At 43.6% G+C, this 19062-nt stretch overlaps 1 protein-coding gene across 2 annotated transcripts in view; it reads right to left on the bottom strand.

The window, feature by feature from the left end:
• Positions 1-5451: 5451 nt before the first annotated feature.
• Positions 5452-19062, bottom strand: part of si:ch211-254p10.2 (solute carrier family 40 member 1) — a 63091-nt gene continuing 49480 nt past the window's right edge. The window contains exons 8-9 of one of the 2 annotated variants that reach the window (XR_005460686.1): positions 6858-6990; positions 5821-5992 (exon numbers count right to left, since the gene is read on the bottom strand). Coding sequence is in view for 1 of the 2 variants with exons in the window: in XM_038797426.1 (XP_038653354.1) it covers positions 5640-5992 (353 nt within the window). In the remaining variant the exon portion in view is untranslated. Of the gene's footprint in view, positions 5993-6857; positions 6991-19062 lie in introns of both variants that reach the window. The other variant, XM_038797426.1, reaches the window with a different exon arrangement.

Raw genomic sequence — 19062 nt, 5'->3', positions numbered from 1 at the left:
AGCACCACCTAGAGCCCTGGAGACACTGCTGCCTCCACCTGGGGGTCACAGCGCCACCTCGAGCCCTGCTGTGGACCTGAGGAAGGAGCAGTGCTACGAAAGCTAGTGTTTGAAACAAACCTGTTGGACTTTAACCTGGTGTTGTAAGACTTCTTACTAGAGCCCTGGAGACACTGCCGCCTCCACCTCAGGGTCACACCGCCACTGATAGCACTGGAGACACTGCCGCCTCCATATGAAGGTCACAGCGCCACCTACAGCACTGCCTCCTCCACTTCGGGGTCACCGCACCACCTACTGTCCAGGCGAGGGTTGATGCAAAAAGGGATATATGGAAGTGGTGTTCACAGAGTCAAAACCATTCTACTTCTCACCTGTTTCCACTCCCCATCAGTCAATGCTCGGCAGAGTGGTTGATAGCTACGAAGTCATATGAAGGACAATTTGACCTTGGGAGCACTGAGGGGCAGAGGTATGCTGGTGAACTTGAAGAGCAGGGGCGACAGGAGAGTGGGAGCAGGTTGTTAAACAGAGTTTAAACATGAGGGGGTGGAGAGGAGGGGTTTTGAGACCACAAGAACAGCAAGTGAGGGAGTGGGGTGTGATTAAAATCAACTGAAACTTACATAGTATCTTGTTTGCTCACAATATTATCATGTATTTGCTGGCTGACACATTTGCAATCCTATTGGAATCACTCAAGGCTCCCAGGATCAGCCTCCCCACAGGCCGTCCCACAAACATGGTGCAAAAGATGTTCTTTAGCGGGACAGTCAAAATAGAGGGCAGTCCTGTAAAATAGGGGACAGTCACCTTGGTGCCCAAAATGTTGCCATTACTCCAAGTTTGCCCTTACACAAGTGTAAATGTATTTTTTTGGTGGGGCCCTCATGGACATCAGAAGTCAGCAGCCAAGAAAATCTCAGAGCAAGGATGTAAGCAGCCTGCCTCTACCTCTTCTTGTGGTAGAAAAAGGAGGAATATTGTAGTTGCACAAAGATAGAGGAGTGTACGATAAAATGTAATGTTCTTAATTTTATGTTCACTCACATTAATTTGTTTTGCATCACTTTTCTATCTACCCCATTCTTCATTACTGAGTGAAAAGCAACCTTGTTGGTTTTGAGTGGGAAGCAGTGGGACTACTGAGAGGATGTGAAAGGGGCGGTTCATTGTTTCCAAGACCCCTTTCTCTCATTGGCATTCAAGGGGGGGGGGGGGGGGGGGGGAATGTAAAGAACCTGTTAAATCCTTGTCTGTTTCATGTTTCTCTTTTCAAATTCCTGTCCTGAAACCTTGCAAATTTTGTTTTATACTGCAGACTTTGATCAAACTGAAAACACCTCCAATCTAATGTACTGGCCCAGGACATCTCTTGGTGCCCGGTGGCATAGTCCGTTATGTCATTTTGATGGACTTGCCAAGCAGCCAATCAGTGCCTTTGAAATTTTGGGACATTTTCTGTTCTCATTTAGGGTTGATCGAGCTTGTGAGAGAGGTTCTGGAAGATTTTGAGACACCCAGGTAAGCTCCATTTTGTGTCTCAGTTCTGGTCATACATCAAGCACAGCCAGGAGCTGGTTTAAGCACTCTCTTCCTATCAGCTCTGCGAAAGTTCAAATCTCTGATTGAAAAGCTAGGGAGCTAAAACTGACCTTTCCCTCTGCAGTCACTTTAACCTGTGGACGGTTCACAAGAATGATTCCTGGAATGAAGAGCTTGTCATATGAGGAGCGGTTGAGGACTCTGGATCTGTACTCATTGGAGATTGGGAGGGGGGATCTTATTGAAACTTACAAGATACTGAGAGGCCTAGATAGAGTGGACATGGAGAGGATGTTTCCAATAGTAGGAAAAACTAAAACCCAAGAGCACAGCTCAGGGTGAAGGGATGATCCTTTAAAACTAAGATAAGGAGGAATTTCTTCAGCCAGAGGATGGTGAATCTATGGAACTCTTTGCCGCAGAAGGCTGTGGAGACCAAATCACTGAGTGTCTTTAAGACAGAGATAGACAGGTTCTTGATTAATAAGGGGATCAGGGGTCATGGGGAGAAGGCAGGAGAATGGGAATCAGAAAACATATCAGTCATGATTGAATGACAGAGTAGCCTCGATGGACCGAATGGCTTAATTCTGCTCCTATGTCTTATGGAAGTTCCACTGGAATTTATCTTATTCTGAAAAAACGGCAGACACGCATTCGATGTGTGGAGTGGATGGACAACCTTTGTTTAAATTCTCAGGTAGAGAATTCTAAGGTTGTCTCAGTGAGACTGGGAGTCAATATGGTGGAGGCCTGTCAGGTTTAAGCCAACCTCAGGGCCGGGGGGGGGGGGTTCTCAGTGTGAAGACCCCAATTGTTAAAAGTGAAAGTGACTTTCTTGAGAGAATTCTGTAGCCTTCTGGTTCTAGTTGAAGACCACCATTAGAAGATTGTTGGCTACAAAAATCACTGCAAAGAACCATAGTGAAGGGTGCATCCATCCGTCTAGGTACCTAAAGTGCATTTTTGTTATGCCTATGGCTTGTTCAACAATACGTCTGGTTGGGCAGTTCTCATTCATTGCAGTGCTGTTGGGATTCACTGATCCGATTCATGTCATCTGCCAAGTTTGAAGTGGCAGTCTGATGCCATCAGAGAACTAGGACTTATGTAGAATAAAAGTGTCATGACAGCTTCCCAGGAATCCAGCACATACACCTGATAACTTGTGGTTAAAAAATCAGCCACACTTTTATTGAGTGGAAATCCTTGAGGTTGACAAATAATTCGGGTTGGTCCATGGATTGAAGTGGGTTTGGGCAGTCGGTGAACCATAGAAGTCTACAGTACAGAAGCAGGCCATCTGGCCCATCATGTCTGCTCCAACCCTCTGAAAGAGAACCCTACCCACATTCATGTCCTATCCTCATAACCTCACCTAACCTGCACATCTTTGGACGTTAAAGGGAAATTCAGCATGGCCAATCCACCTAACCTGCACGTCTTTGGATTGTGGGAGGAAACCAGAGCACACTGAGGAAACCCACAAAGACACTGGGAGAAAGTGAAAAACTCCACTCAGTCACCCAAGGCTGGAATTGAACCTAGGATCCTGGAGCTGTGAGGTAGTAGTGCTAACCACTCTGCAATTGCTCTCGATGTCACATACATGGGGTGGGATTCTCTGATCCTGGGGCTAAGTGTTGACGCTAACGTAAACGCCAGAGCGTTTTACGACGGCGTCAACAGGCCCCTAGGAGCAGCGATCCTGCACCGTACAGGGGGCCAGCACGGCACTGGAGAGCCTCACGCTGCTTCAGCTACCGACACGGACGTCAGAACGGACGCTGCGGGTCCGCGGATGCGCACTACGGCCGGCGTGAGTTCACGCACGCGCATTGGTTGCCTTCTCCGCGCCAGACCGACTCAACATGGCGGAGTGCCACGGGGCCCAGCGCGGAGGACCATAGGCCCCCACCAGGATAAGCCAGCCTGCCGATCGGTAGGCCCCGATCGCGGGCCAGGCCACCATGGAGGCCCCACACGGGGTCGGACCCCCCTCTACCCCCAGGCCGCCCCCCGCAACATGAACGCAGAGGTCCCGCCGGATAGGACCATACGAGAACGCCGCCGGAACTCGGCCCATCGCGCGGGGAGAATCATCGGGGGGCTGCGTTGACCAGAGAATCGGCAGAGCGGCATCGCGCCCCCCCCCCCCCCCCCCCCCAGCGATTCTCCGACCTGGCGTGGGGTCGGAGAATCCCATCCCGCCCATGGACTTCCAAAAATGTGTTTGCTAAAGTGCAACATAATAGACTTGCCAGCAAAAATGGAGCCAATCGAAAAAATTTGCAAATTATGTAAAACTTATTGTGACTGTGATGAGGTTCATGATAGGTTTGAAGGCTAGTGGAGGTGGACACATGGCCGATTCATTTCAATATTGTTTAGTATGAAGTGATATATTTTGGATGAAGAACAAAGATGGGTATATAAAATACAATTCTATCAATGGGGGAGCACGGTAGCATGGTGGTTAGCATAAATGCTTCACAGCTCCAGGGTCCCAGGTTCAATTCCCGGCTGGGTCACTGTCTGTGTGGAGTCTGCACGTCCTCCCCGTGTGTGCGTGGGTTTCCTCCGGGTGCTCCGGTTTCCTCCCAGAGTCCAAAGATGTGCGGGTTAGGTGGATTGGCCATGCTAAATTGCCCGTAGTGTCCTAAAAAGTAATGTTAAGGGGGGGTTGTTGGGTTACGGGTATAGAGTGGATACGTGGGTTTGAGTAGGGTGATCATGGCTCGGCACAACATCGAGGGCCGAAGGGCCTGTTCTGTGCTGTACTGTTCTAATGGCGCAGGAACAGTGAGACCTGGGAGTATATGTACAAAATGTGATTATGAATGCAGACAGAAGCTTCGGCTTTATAAATTGAGCCATAAACTACAAAATCAAGGACATTGGGCTTGATTATGCACTGAAGGCGTGCTCCCTGCAGCCCAGCGCAAATATCGGGGCCAGCTGGCTACCAGTTTGCCTATTTTACTTATTTTGTTGTTGGTCTTTAATTATCATGAGGCAAGAATTCTGTCCCTCACCAGGAAGAAGTCTGCCTTACACAGCTGCCTCTCGTGTTTCTTAGCTCAACCCAAATATATTCTGTCCTTGATCTCTCACGGACACCATCTCTCCTGGGCACTATAATATTCTGCTGAATCAATACTGCCACCCTTCCTACTTTCTTTCCTTCCCCATCGTTCCTGAACACCTGTATCAAGGAATATTTTGTATCCAATCTTTCTCCTTTTTGAGCCAGGTCTCCATTATTGCCACATCATGATATTCCTACACATCTACCTGTGCCTGTAGCTCACTATACTTATTTGCCACACTCCATGCAGTCCCATACATGCACTGCAAACTGAAATAAAATTTTATTACAATCCCTCTTACTGTGATCCTACCTTGATATTTTTTACTCTGAGACATCTGTCTTTCTCAATTCTTTGTGAACCTCTCTAATGTGGTTCCTGTCACTAAACCCCTGCCTAGTTAGTTTAAACCCTCCCCAACAGCACTAGCCTGACAAGGAGATTGGTCTTAACTCTGTTCAGGTGCAACCATTCAGCCTGGACATGTCCCATCGCCCCTAGAACTGGCCTCAATTATGGTTTTTGGAAGAGGTTTGAAGATACACTCCTTCTGTTGCTGATAGCCAGGCACACAAGGAAACTACAAAACATTTCATAAACCCTACTTGCTGGTAGCCTCTTCTGGCTCCAACTCCTGATTTCATCAGGACCTAACCTGCAAGTTTAACCGATTAATGTATCTCCCTGATAAGCTGGAACAATGAGTATTTGATATACCATTTGGTTTTGTTTTCCACTGACCACAAATTAAGTTTCTTCCTCTCTCTAGGGTGATTTATAAAGATTTAAATAATTCTTCTTGAATCTGCTGAAAATATTTTTATGCATAAACTTTTGTTACGTACAGTAAAATTGTTGTATTTTTACTTCTACATGTGTGGAGGAAGTCAGGCAGAAGTTGAATATCTAAGTATCGGCGGTGTCACAATGGGAAGGAGGTAGAAAGAATTTGCATTTTCTTCTTCTTACACAGATGTACAGTCTAGATTGGTCAATAGTGAAGTCTCAGATGAGCCCTGCTTCAGTATTGTATGAATCCTGTGATATTTGGAGGAATTCAGCTTTTTCCATTTTATTAGTAGTCCTTTTCACTTCTCTGCCTTGCTCCAAAACCACCTGGGAGTTAGTTCCTTTTGTGTATACAAAATACACTGTGTGTCCAGCTATTATAAACGTAAATGAGATAATAACCAAGAGCCCAAAATGTTGAGGATTAGGAGCTGCCATAACCATAATGAAATGAAGCAGATCCATCAAATAGTTCATTGAACTCTGTACACCATTTACAATTCCACGTTGGGATTCTGGAATATTCTCCTGTAGAAGTTGCGTTACTGTCAGGTCAAAAGTCCATAGACCTAAAAGGGAAACACAGTTCTGTAATCATGTTTTTGGTAAACTGATTGTTATGAACTAGCAAAATAGATAGCTAGTATGATCCGATATTGTGCACTTGCCGAGTACAATAAACCACACAGTTAATCCCATGTTTAGTGTGCGTCAGTTCAACTATGTGACTCTGATCATTTCTCTTTTATTTTGTCCATGCATTCTTAGAAGACAGCTGTCACGCAAATTATAGCAACAGGAATCATTGCCATTGGCAACCACAGAGATCCTCTAAAATTCCATGATAACAAATATAATTGAAATACATCATTTAACTACTTTCATTAGCACAATCTATTTTCTGAAAAATCTGCCTGTATAGCTTCAAGTCCTGGCTAATAGAAATTGGAAGTATGCAAACGGTAGGAGGTTAGGGGTTATTCCATTGAAAATGTGTTTCTCATGGGAACCGACAAAAATATTAGCAAGAGCTGGGCCTAGAGGGGATCCCATGGCAACACCATCTATTTGGGCATACAGGGCGTCATTGAAGTTGAACTCTACTGCAATAGTTGCTAAGTTTGTACGTTTGATTAATACAGACTCAGAAAATGGTGGTGCATCTTGCGTGCCATGATATAGTGCATATTGCGCCAATGTCTATGAAATCTGTTACAAACAAGGGAGAGATATGGGCTAATTTCTCCTTCTTCCCACTTCTCTATCGAACGTAACAAAGTATATGTCTGAGAAGGTGTGTTTTAAGCACCTCATTTCAGTTCTCTTTATTTTTAAAAACAGACACAAAATAGGCTTTCTTGTAAATTTAAAAATCGAAAGAAAATATATTTATGTGTCACAAAATCTAAAATGTGAAATGCAACAAACACTTACTCCACAAACACAAAAGACGCATATACAAGATGATTTCATGAAAATTAACATGCAGCAGCTTGTCACTATGGTCGAGTGGTCTAAGGCGCCAGACTCAAGGAGTGTGTTTCCTTGTCTTGTTTAACTTAGATTACTAGAAGGGTAGAACAGAAACAGGTTATTTCCTTACGATCCTTAATATAGTGGTTGAAAATGTTGCAGCCCTGAAGGATTCTTTCTTGGTTTCTTTAAAGAAAATAGAGGTTGGATGTTTCTAGCTTACAGTCTAAATTATAGTTTTTGTTTTTAAAAATATTTTTATTCTCCTCCTTTTTCACATTTTCTCCCAATTTTACACCCAACAATAAACAATAATCAGTAACGAATGTAATGCCTACCCCCATATCAATAACAACAATCCCATCCTCCCACCAAACCCCTAACATTAGCCTGCGTGTTGACATAAACAAATGACAAAAAGGAATCAGGAATCACCCATAGTCACCATTAACACAAACAGTCCCTCTCCCCCCAACCCTCCCAGCCGCCCCCCCCTAATTTTCAATGTGATCCAATTATCGAAAGTGCATAATGAATAACACCAATGAATTGTAGAACCCCTCCATCCTTCCCCTCAGCTCAAATTTGACCTTTTCAAGAGTCAAGAATTCCAGCAGGTCCCCCTGCCACGCCAGGGCACAGCCCCCCCCTCCACACATCTTCTCCCACCATAAAGAGCTGACTCATCCTCACCTTTGTAAGGTGTGCTCTATACACCACTTTCAGCTGTATCAGCCCCAACCTCGCACACGAGGTGGAGGCATTCACCCTCCGGAGCACTTCACACCAGTACCCCTCCTCCATACCCTCTCCCAACTCTTCCTTCCACTTTGCCTTGATCCCTTCTTGCAGCATCTCCTCCTCCTCCAAAATAGCCCCGTAAACCACTGACACTATCCCCTTCTCCAGTCCCCCTGTCGTCAGCACCTCCTCCAGCAATGTGGAAGCCTGCTTACTGTGAAGCTCTGTATCTCCTTTCTGGCATAGACATAGACATAGAACATACAGTGCAGAAGGAGGCCATTCGGCCCATCAAGTCTGCACCGACCCACTTCCACCCTATCCCCGGAACCCAATAACCCCTCCTAACCTTTTTGGTCACTAAGGGCAATTTATCATGGCCAATCCACCTAACCTGCACGTCTTTGGACTGTGGGAGGAAACCGGAGCACCCGGAGGAAACCCATGCAGACACAGGGAGAACGTGCAGACTCTGCACAGTGACCCAGCGGGGAATCGAACCTGGGACCCTAGCGCTGTAAAGACACAGTGCTATCCACTTGTGCTACCGTGCTGCCCTAAAGTCTCGAACCTGCATGTATCTAAATATTTCCCCCTGCTCCAGCCCATACTTCGTCCCAGCTCCTTTAATCCTGCAAAACGACCCCCAAGAAACAAATCTTTTAGTGTCCTAATTCCTTTCTCCTCCCATCTCCGAAGATTTCATTATAAATCATAGTTGAGCCTCTGTAGTGAAGAACTGTAATCGCAGGTAAAATATATTAGTCCCTCTTAATGCCCAAGTGATTTCGAAAAGGGGTTCTTCGTTTCTTTGCTGGACTGGATCTCTTCCCTGAGTCTATTCTTTTCTTTGATCAACTAACTTCCATTGTTCAAAAGGAAATATCAGTTACAGGATGTTTTCCCATCATGTGACCAGGGTGTTAGCTTACCATTACCCACATATCAACATTCCAGACCTGAATAACATTTGATGCAATTGTAACATCTCCCCTCCAAAAAGGAAAAAAAAATGAAATTCACTAATTTTTTTGTTACATCGCAGGACATTAAAAAAGGGAAAACACGCAATTGCAAAAATTCAAACAACTTTATTCCCATGCACTCCTCAGTCATGGTTATTAAACTTTTCACAGCACATTTGACATTTTGTTTGTTTTGGACAAACACAAGGGAAAAGAGTTCAAAAAGCAAATACTAAATACTATCCTATACGCTAGCATTCAGAATTAACATGAGATGAATATGAAATAACAGCCAGACTGTGGTCATTACCAAGTGGTGGATACAACCAAAACAAAACTCACAAATTCTCTCAGCAACCCCCCCAGGCCTCAATGATCTTTACATTTTGTAGTCACAAAAATTCTTCAAACACTTTTCCTCACAAATGCCCTCAGCTTCACTCCTTTAGCTATCTGGCTATGGACTTTGTCCTCTGAAAAAGGAGCACTATTCCGATCCGCCTCGAATCTGCTCCCTTGCTCTTCTTTTTAGCTGCACTGATCAACCAATGCTTATGAATTGCTGTTCACCCACAACAGAAGTTATTACTGCTCACTACAGGCTTCCTTGAGCCCCAGCGTCTACCACAGCACTGAGTTATTACTGCTCACTACAGGCTCCCTTGAGCCCCAGCGTCTACCACAGCACTGAGTTATTACTACTCACTACAAGCTTCCCTGAGCCCCCCATTCTCAGCAGCGCTGAGTAATTACTACTGCTGGGCTTCCCTGAGCCACAACTGTAGGGAGCTAACGACAAAACTTCAGCAGAGTGGAGCTGCCAACCTTCTGCTGCCTCTCCAGCTCCTGACAGAAAAACTGTCCTTCATTTTCATTTTCACCATTTCACATTGCATTTACAGAATGATAAGAACTTAGCCAAGATCTTTTTTTTAATAAATTTAGATTACCCAATTATTTTTTCTAATTAAGGGGCAATTTAGCATGGCCAATCCACCTACTCTGCACATTTTTGGGTTGTGGGGGTGAAACCCACGCAGACACAGAGAGAATGTGCAAACTCCACACGGACAGTGACCCAGAGCCGGGATCGAACCTGGGACCTCAGCGCCGTGAGGCGGTTGTGCTAACCACTAGGCCACCGTGCTGCCCCCGAACTTAGCCAAGATAAGAGCAAGACTATTTCACAAGTAGGATTAGCAGAATTTAAACATCTTAGAATTATCACAGCTCAGAACCTGTGCTTTATCCAATGCCCTTTAACTCTGCAAAGAATGTTTCAGCTCAGCCCGCAGACAAATTGTTAACCTCTTCTTTTGCTGGAGGCGTATCTTCATTTTTAACTTTATTTTCGAATCACAAATGTCGTAAATTCTCGATTTAGGAGAATTAGATCAAAATGGCTTCTTTGTGTGCCAACAACCCGTTCCTTTGCTAAACAAAATTTATTTTGGCAGTTTCAAGAATTTCATTGAGATGCTTTTTATATTCAAACAAAGGGGTTTTGTATTCTAGTTTGGCTTGATCTTTATCATTTTAACATCTTTCAGTTTCTCCTAATTCCATTTGGAACATGTCTTATTTAATTATTTTAAAGCAATACCAATACTTCCTCGCGCTTTAAATCTTCCGCACAATTCACAAATCACATTATTCCGATCCTCTTGGGATTTTAAATATTTTTTGTGAACTGTCCACTTGCCTGGATTCCTGCTCCTGTATTCTGGATCTCAGCAGAAGGGAATTTTACCAAATTTGGTTCCTGTCCTGAAACAGACTAATCTGGGGTATTTGAGAACTGTCTTGAATGGACCTGTTGTGTTAATGCTTATAATATAATACAATATAATATATATTTGTAATATAGTATGTAAGTAGAATTGTATTTCTTCCTTTCTTTTAATAGTTATAATTCTTTCTTAATGCTTCTTATATTTTATATTATTTATTATAATTGTCACATCACTATCATTATTTTAGTTATCGTTATTCAATGTTTACTAAAATATTGTTTTAACACATCACTTGGCATTGTCACTCTATTCTTGTTATGTCCAGAGTATGACTCCAAAGGGACTCTAACGTTCCATTTACAGCCTCTGTGTGGTCCATTAGGGTGGTGGATCCATCAGTAATTTAACTTGAATCAGTCTTTCCTCAACTGGATCACAAATAGGTCAGGGGTTTTTGACTCACAGGAACAACTTTGGAACTGTGGCATCCCATCCCAGTGGTGGAATAATTACCTGGTCTTCCCATTTCTCTATTGGCCACAACAAGGTGTATGTATGATGAGTGTATTAAGATCTCTTTAAACTGGATGACATTTAAAAAGACATTAAGCAGGCTTTCTTTAAAAATCAAAACAAAGGATAAACATCACTTAACCCAAAATGCAATAAGCACACACTCCCCAACACAGAGAGACACACATAATTTCTAGAAAACTAACATACACTTAGATTACTAGAAGGGTATAATCGAAACAGGTCACTTCTTCATAGTCCTTAAGATGGTGGTTGAAAATATTGCACACCTGAAGGATTATCTCCTGGTTTGTTGAAGGCAAATGGGGGTTGAATGTTTCTAACTTCAGTCTAAATAATGGTTGAGCCTCTTGAGTGAAGAAATGTAATAGCAGATAAAATGTATTAGCCCCTTTTAATGCCCGAGGTAACTTTTAAACTTTTTTTTTGCTGGACTGCGATGTCTTACCTCACGGTGTTCTTCATTTCTTCAATTGATGGACTTTTTGCCATTCAAAAAAATGTTTCAAAAATGTCACAAATTGTTTTTCTGTCAAGTGGCCATGGTGTTAACTTTCCATTGCCCAAATATCAACTTTCCGGACATGAAAGCATTTGACATTGTCGTAACACATCCTTGAGTGGCACATTAATGATTAGGCTTTCAATGTTGAACAGGTACATGGATACTCCTTTGCTATTATATGCAGGTCTTTTACAATTTTTGTGAAGCTGGAGGAATCCTTCACCAAGTGTGCGGAAGACTCACTTAGGTTTGGTTGTACCAATTTGCTCAACATGTGGCCAATTCAAGTTTTGCAGAACCAGTCAGAGATAAGATAGGACATAATGGGACATCAGATATGCTGATATATTTGCTGTATTTGCACTTCTGGTGGCGGCCATGATGTGAGTCATCATACACAGGGCAGCTCCTGCCCGAAGGCGTAAGAAAGAGTTCTTTTTACCCGATATTGGGTGTAATTTCAACGAAAAGGTGGAGTTGAAGGTTGGAGGAGTAGTTTCGCCCGGGAGTGGTATATCCGCTGGTTACCAAACCCGGCAGAAGACAGTGAGAGACCTGGCCAAAGAGTTGGAGGAAACTTGTGGCACAGTAGCCGGTGGAAGGATGGCAGATGGGGAAGGGCTTGTGCAAGGTGGAAAGCACCAGATGGAGCAGTTGATGGCTTTTATTAAGGAGGAGGAAGGAGATGCGGGAGGATCATTCGAAGACCATCGAAGGAGCTGTAGCACCCCTGAATAGCTTGAGGAAACAGATGGAGAACTGTTTGGAGGTGCAGGGGTCGCAGATCTGAGAGATTGAAGAAGTGATCTCGGACCACAGCGATTGAATGGGGACACTGGAGGTGGGGCTCTTGGGAGACCTTTGCAAAACATTGAGGGCAAAGGTGGAGGAGCAGGAGAACACCTCGAGAATAGTGGGCCTGCCTCAAGGAGTGGAAGGTGAGAGTGTCACAAGGTACGTTTTGAAGATGCTGGCAGGGCTGGTGGTGGAGGGGGTGGTAGATAAGGCCCCTGAAGTGGACAGAGTTCACAGGCCTGAGGCAGAAGCCTAGAGCTGGGGAGCCGCCATGGCCGGTGATCGTGAGACTCCACAAATTTGTGGGAGGTGACCTGTAGTTCAGGATGAGTCTTTGTTTGGGTGGGGGAGAGCAAGGTCAGGAAGGTCAAGGATGACCCATGCTAAACAATCCCATGCATGCCAAGATTACAAAGTCGAGCTCACAACGTGGCTCACCTCTGCTTACTGAAGCTACATTTGCAGGGACTCATCTTCTGCAAACAAAGAGAATATATCCATGTATTATGCTTTTTTTGAATTGAACAAAAACAATAGTTCCTTAGTGCAATTCTCCCTGGCAATGTTTTGACTAATCATATTCAAGTTGCCAATTCATCCGTACTCTTTTCTCAGGCAATATAAATTGTTGCTCCCTTTCAAGTTTGGCCTTCTCGTGTTTGTCCTGATGACTACAAGATAAAAGCTCTGTATTACCCAAGTGAATAATGGTATGATTGATAAAGCTGGCTGTAGTATAAAATTCAGTGTACTTATATTCTGCTCTGTTTCAGTGCCTGGGTGCCATGAGCCACTGCTATATAAGGTATCTGTGGGCTCGCTGGTGCCATCCTTCCACTTTTTATTCCTCTTTAAGTAATGGTGCCTTATATCAAGTGCATGGAAGCAACCAGTCTACTGTGCTGCTGCTGCCTGTATTCCATGTAAAATAATTTTTGAGTATTGAGTAGGTGACCCTCTGGACTGTAAGAAAGTTCCGAGGAATTATGTTGCCCTCTTATACTGCCACTTGGTCCATAACAAGAGTGGTGAGAACATAGTGCTCCTACACAATACAATTATGATCTCCATCTTCATTTTTGGGAAAAAACTAACTGACAAATGTCCTCATTGCTAGACTGGAAGGAGTCCAACATATTAAACGGTCTTGACCACTGTTGCACATTGTCCAAAGGCCTTCCTGAAAGAGATGGTCCAATCTCCACATTAATCCTCAACTGTCTGAGGCACATCTCTTTTGTCATCATCAGATATCTTTAGCTAATATGGGAAACATGCTGTGCAGCCGAATAATGAGGCTTGGTGGTGGCACGAGTCAGCTGCCATTACTGGCAGCCCTTTCCTGATCACACTGTTTATCCTTTGCCAAAGTCAGTGCAGCTTGCAATACGCCTTTTCCAATTTTTCATAAGTTAACTTTAGTCAAATATTGCTTGACCTACTCTATCGTTGAGGAGTTAGTATTATTCTCATGAAGTCTCCATTCGAAAGGAGACAGTTATTTTTACTCTGTGATGACTGCATTCATTACAATTTAGCAAAGGAGAAACAGGATAATTCAACAGATGTGCAATATATTCCATGTTTTTGCAGAGAACAGGCTCATGTGTATTAATGCATGTTGCTTCTAGCAAGCGTCAGTGAACCATCTGACAAGCTTAAATTATTATCTTAAGTTGGTTGTTAATGTAGCTCTTCGGGCACTCAGGATTGTTCGGCAAGTGCTTCCCAAGGTGTTTTGGGTTTTGCAACCGAGGGCTGATTGTGTACTGTCTGCACACTGTCTATTACAAACAACTGGAGACACATGGGGCAATGACCCCACGCCGGCGTGGGAACGGTGGTGTTTTACACCAGACAAAAATGGTGTAATACAGCCACCCATTCCCCGTTTTTCTGGGGGCATGTGCACCCCCTCTCTCATCAAGCAAAGACCCCCCCCCGCCCCCACACACACCAGGGAAACCCCGCAAATGGGGCCCCTAGAGGGCCTGCCCTGGAAATGCACCCGTAAAGAGATAATTCTGTTGAAGAACTTAAAGATTTGTTGCCTACAATGATTAGAATTCAATGTGGTGGAACGGAAAATTAGAACTTCCAGACACGTTGCAGAGCCAGTCTGTGAGTTGGTTCATAGAGCCTTTCTTTGGATCAAATTTTGGACCGGAGAAAACTAGAAATTGGGAAAGTGCAAGAGAGGCGGGTGAATGCCGTAGCCAAGAGGGATTAGTTTCTTATTCCATGTTTAAAAGACTACATCGAAAGCTTTGGATGGTCAAACTTCATCACCAAAATAGATTTGATAAAGGGCTATTGCAAAATACCTTTGACTGAGAAGGAAAAGGAGATCTCGGCCTTTGTGAGGCCCCATGGACTTTACCAATTCAAAGTTACACCATTTGGGATGAAGAATGCTCCCACAACATTTCAGAGGCTCACAAACACAGTGATTTGAGGATCAGTCACTGTGCCGTATACATTGATGACTTAGTGGTGCTGGGCCAGAGTTGGGAAGAGCATTTGCACAACCTAAAGAAACTGTTTGACCGTTTAGCAGAAGCCAATCTCATGATGAACCCAGCAAAAAGTGAATTTTCCAAGGCCCAAATTTCATATCTGAGACACAAAGTGGGACGTGGTCAAATGGCACCACGAGATGCAGAAATACAGGGCGAAACCCACCACCAGGAAAGAGATTTCAAGATTTCTGGGCATGAGTCGGCTCTACTGCAAGTTCACGCCAACATTTAGCAGTGTGGTAGCACCACTCACAGAGCTCTTAAAGAAGAACAAGCACGTGAACCGTGTTGACTGCAAACCCAGTGTTGGCAGCACCTAATTACAACAAACAGTTTAAACTGGCTGTGGATGCCAGCAACATTGAGGTAAGAGCCGTGTTATTGCAAGAGGCCAAACCTAGCCTCGAGAAGCCTGTGGAATTTTTCTCAAGGTATTAAATCGGCACCAGCAAAAATATTCGACCATTGAGAAAGAGGCGTTAAGCCTGGTACTGGCACTACAACATTTCAAGATTCATGTTGCCAGCAACCTAGCAGAGACAATCAATTGTACGACCACAACCCTTAGAAATTTTTGGAGTAATTTTGAAATTGTAACATCTGGTTATTCCGCTGGAGTTTGCTACTGCAACCATTTAACCTAAAGTCTTTCATGTAGCCAGGAGAGATAACGAGATTGCGGATGCTTTATCCCGAGTATAAAAGACACTTTTGGGAACAATGAGAAATTTTCTGGAGTATCCTCTATGTTGATACATGCTCTTGAATATTAAATAAGATAGAACTTATACAAAACCAGTTGAGAAATGAAACATCTTTCAAATTAAGTTATTTTATTTTTAAAAAGGGGGTGGAACATGTCATGAATTTGCCTCGCAACAACAGAACAACAAATTTAACAGAACATAATGGGATGAGTCCTGCCCAGCAACAGGTAGGAATCTGCTTAGAGACAGCAGTAATCAGAAGGCTGGATGAGATGCATCTCTCCCAGTTATGATATTAGAAGGCAGTTTAGATAAGAATCAGATGGGAACAGTTTACAAGTAGGAACAGTTTACCTAAACAATTGGGAAGATCAGTGAAGTATGCATATGATAATGTCTAGAGTCAAGGAATATGATAGGGGAAGATAACCAAATACACAGAAAACCAAACTGGAAAAAGGCACAATTGGTCGGACCCTCAGAAGCAAAGCTGGCCAGTTAATACCTAGCAGGAAAAAGGAGACAAGCCAGTTTCCAGCTAACAGCCTCTACATCTTAAGAGCCAAGGCAGTGCAGAAAAGCTCTGTGAAGGCATTTAAATATTTTCGCTGGGCCAGGACTTGATTATCATCCCTTTATTGATAACTACAAGCTGTGTTTTTAACTTATAGATTTGTTTAATTTGGATGTTTTTTGGGGATTAGGGGCAGTCTTAAGGAATTCAGATATCATAGATTTATTTTGAATAAGGGGTACGTTCTACATCAACTATGTGTGTATTGTCATAAAGTAGTCCTGTTCAAGTGTATTTGTCTTTTCTTTATTTATAATAGTTATACAACAACTGGGTTATTTATTCTTACTGAGGTTGCACTTGTCTCCTCGCACCATTACAAAAACAAAAACTATATGCCCCCACAAACCACTGTTCCAAATTGTGATACCCTCGCAGATAACATCAGCCTGCTTCATGCCAGTCTCTCTTTTCAGCAATATTCAAGTTTTCGTTATTAGTGTCAATGAACAGAATTTTTTATATATCTCCTGGGATGTGAATGCAGGCTCATATTACAGTACAACACATTGTGCACACTTATATGTACTTAGAAAGATATTTAAAACATCAGACTGAAAAAAAAATTAATTTGATCTATTTGAAAAGTATTTTTCCAAAGGTTAATCCAATATGATATCTTTATACAGTATTGTCACTATAAGGCATATTCATTTGGGATTCATTTGGGAAGCTATTCTTCATCCAATTTGATTTTATTCAAGTCAAGGAGTGGCATGATGTTTTTTTCCCCACAGGGAAAGAAAATCAGCCATGGGGTCAATTCATGCATTTCCTACTAGCCAGATAGCACCACTGATAAGATGCATTGAGCCATTTCAATGTATTCTGTCATGGAGTAATTGGATACTAATTTGTTCACTTCTCCCACATCCCTGTCTCAGGTATGTCACAATTGAGTGGTATGCAGAAAAAGCAAAGCAGTACCAAACAAGGAGGGAAACAGGCTGGAGAGGCATTGCTTATCAGATCTAGATAACCTTCGGACAGTAAATGTCTATGGGTATCATATAAGAAAATAGCAAAATTATGTTTTTGTGTAGATAAACTGAATAATTGGTTACCCAAAATCTCTACACCTGGAGTTACAAGACCACCAGGGATTTTTTTAAAATCCTAAAAGTAGTTTGAAATTTGAGGCACCAAGACAAAAAGGGAAATTTTCAATGCTGGAATGATGGACTCAGGCCCAGACTAAGAGAGGGGAGACCCTTATAGGAAAAATTCCTTGCAGAGACTTTTGAAGTCAGATTATTTAATGTTATGGGTAAGTTTTATAGTTTTATGTTCAATTTTGTGTTGTTTATCATATATACATGGTTACATAGCCAGCTGAAACAATAATCAAGCTCGGAATTGGAGTCACTTTACAAATAAAATTAAGAAGTGCAATTGATTCAAATTGCAGCATTTCCATTTGTTGCTTTTCCATTGGGATCTTTCCTTTTTTTTTTATAAATTTAGATTACCCAATTATTTTTTCCAATTAAGGGGAAATTTAGCGTGGCCAATCCACCTACTCTGCACATTTTTGGGTTGTGGGGGCGAAACCCACGCAGACACGGGGAGAATGTGCAAACTCCACACGAACAGTGACCCAGAGCCGGGATCGAACCTGGGACCTCAGCGCCGTGAGGCGGTTGTGCTAACCACTAGGCCACCGTGCTGCCCTCATTGGGATCTTTCCTAATCTCTTTCAGTAATTCAGTATAGCAAAGATTATAAAGTCACGAGAAATAGGAGCCGGATTAGGCCATTTGGCACCTCTAAACTGCTCTCCTATTTAATGAGATCAAGGCTGATTGGACTGCATCCTTAAATCCATTTCCCTGCCTGCCCTCCCTTACTCCCAGACTCCCAGGTAGATGAAAAATCTGTCTAACCCGACCTTGAATATATCCAAGACACAGCTTCACTGCATTCTTGGGAAGAGAATTCCAAATAGTAGCAACCATGTGAAAAAATAAATTCCTCATCTCTGGCTTAAAGGGTGGGATCTTATCAGAATTTGGCAAAGAGTCAGGCTCAGACAGAAAATTGGGGAGCGATCCCACGGCCACGCTGCGTCTGAAAAGCGGCTCACCACGGGGCAGCGTGGCTCATAAAAGCCGGGAGACCCAGCTCCCAGGTTCTACCCGTTTGCAACGCGTTAGATCTCACGAGACGTTGTGATGCAAATCCTGCCTACATTTTTTAGCAGATCTGCATGTTAGAGCGAGACAGCTAGTCTCACTCTAAGATGCAATTTTCCAAGGTAACCAAGGCATTTGTATCTATCCCCTTCACCTCGGAGTACTCGGGGAGCACTGTTTAGCACTGGTCCCCATAAACGGGGACCAGAGGGAATGGCACTCATAATAATAATAATAATCTTTATTGTCACAAGTAGGCTAACATTAATATTACAATGAAGTTACCGTGAAAAACCCCTAATCGCCACATTCCGGCGCCTGTTCGGGTACACGGAGGAAGAATTCACTTCAATTCACCTAACAAGCATATCTTTCAGGACTTGTGGGAGGAAACCGGAGCACCCGGAGAAAACCCACACAGACACAGGGAGAATGTGCAGACTCCGCACAGACACTGACCCAAGCCGGAAATCGAACCTGGGTCCCTGGTGCTGCAAAGCAACAGTGCTAACCACTGTGCTACCGTGCTGCCCATTGGGGGTTTCCCAGGGGAACGCAGGCCCCCAGGTGCACGCCCTTTGGGCAGAGTGGTACACTGGCACTGTTGGCATTCCGATCTCTCTCGATACTGAGGAGTTCCGGCAAACGGAACTTCTCCGTGCAGAAGCTCCTCAGTGTAGAAAATGGCCTATATGTGGCCTCGGCTGCACATTCCCCGCTAACGTCCCTTATTTAACGTGAGCTGCATTATATAGCCATGTATTTTTCGGTGCTGCGAGCACAGGGATATACGCAGCCAAATGCTCTCGCCTGGGGACTTTGGCCCCATTTGGTTGAATCGCACCCCTCGTGTGCGACTCTTCAGTTGCACAGACCAGTTTTCCCATGGGATCTTGAGCCTCTTTGCCAAACACCATCAATCTGGTGGGACGCGGCCTCATAGAACTAGAAACCTGTTTCA

This window comes from Scyliorhinus canicula, chromosome 5 (assembly GCF_902713615.1).
Source record: "Scyliorhinus canicula chromosome 5, sScyCan1.1, whole genome shotgun sequence".
Taxonomy (NCBI): Eukaryota; Metazoa; Chordata; class Chondrichthyes; order Carcharhiniformes; family Scyliorhinidae; genus Scyliorhinus; species Scyliorhinus canicula.
This window is presented reverse-complemented; position numbering and strand designations above follow the sequence as displayed.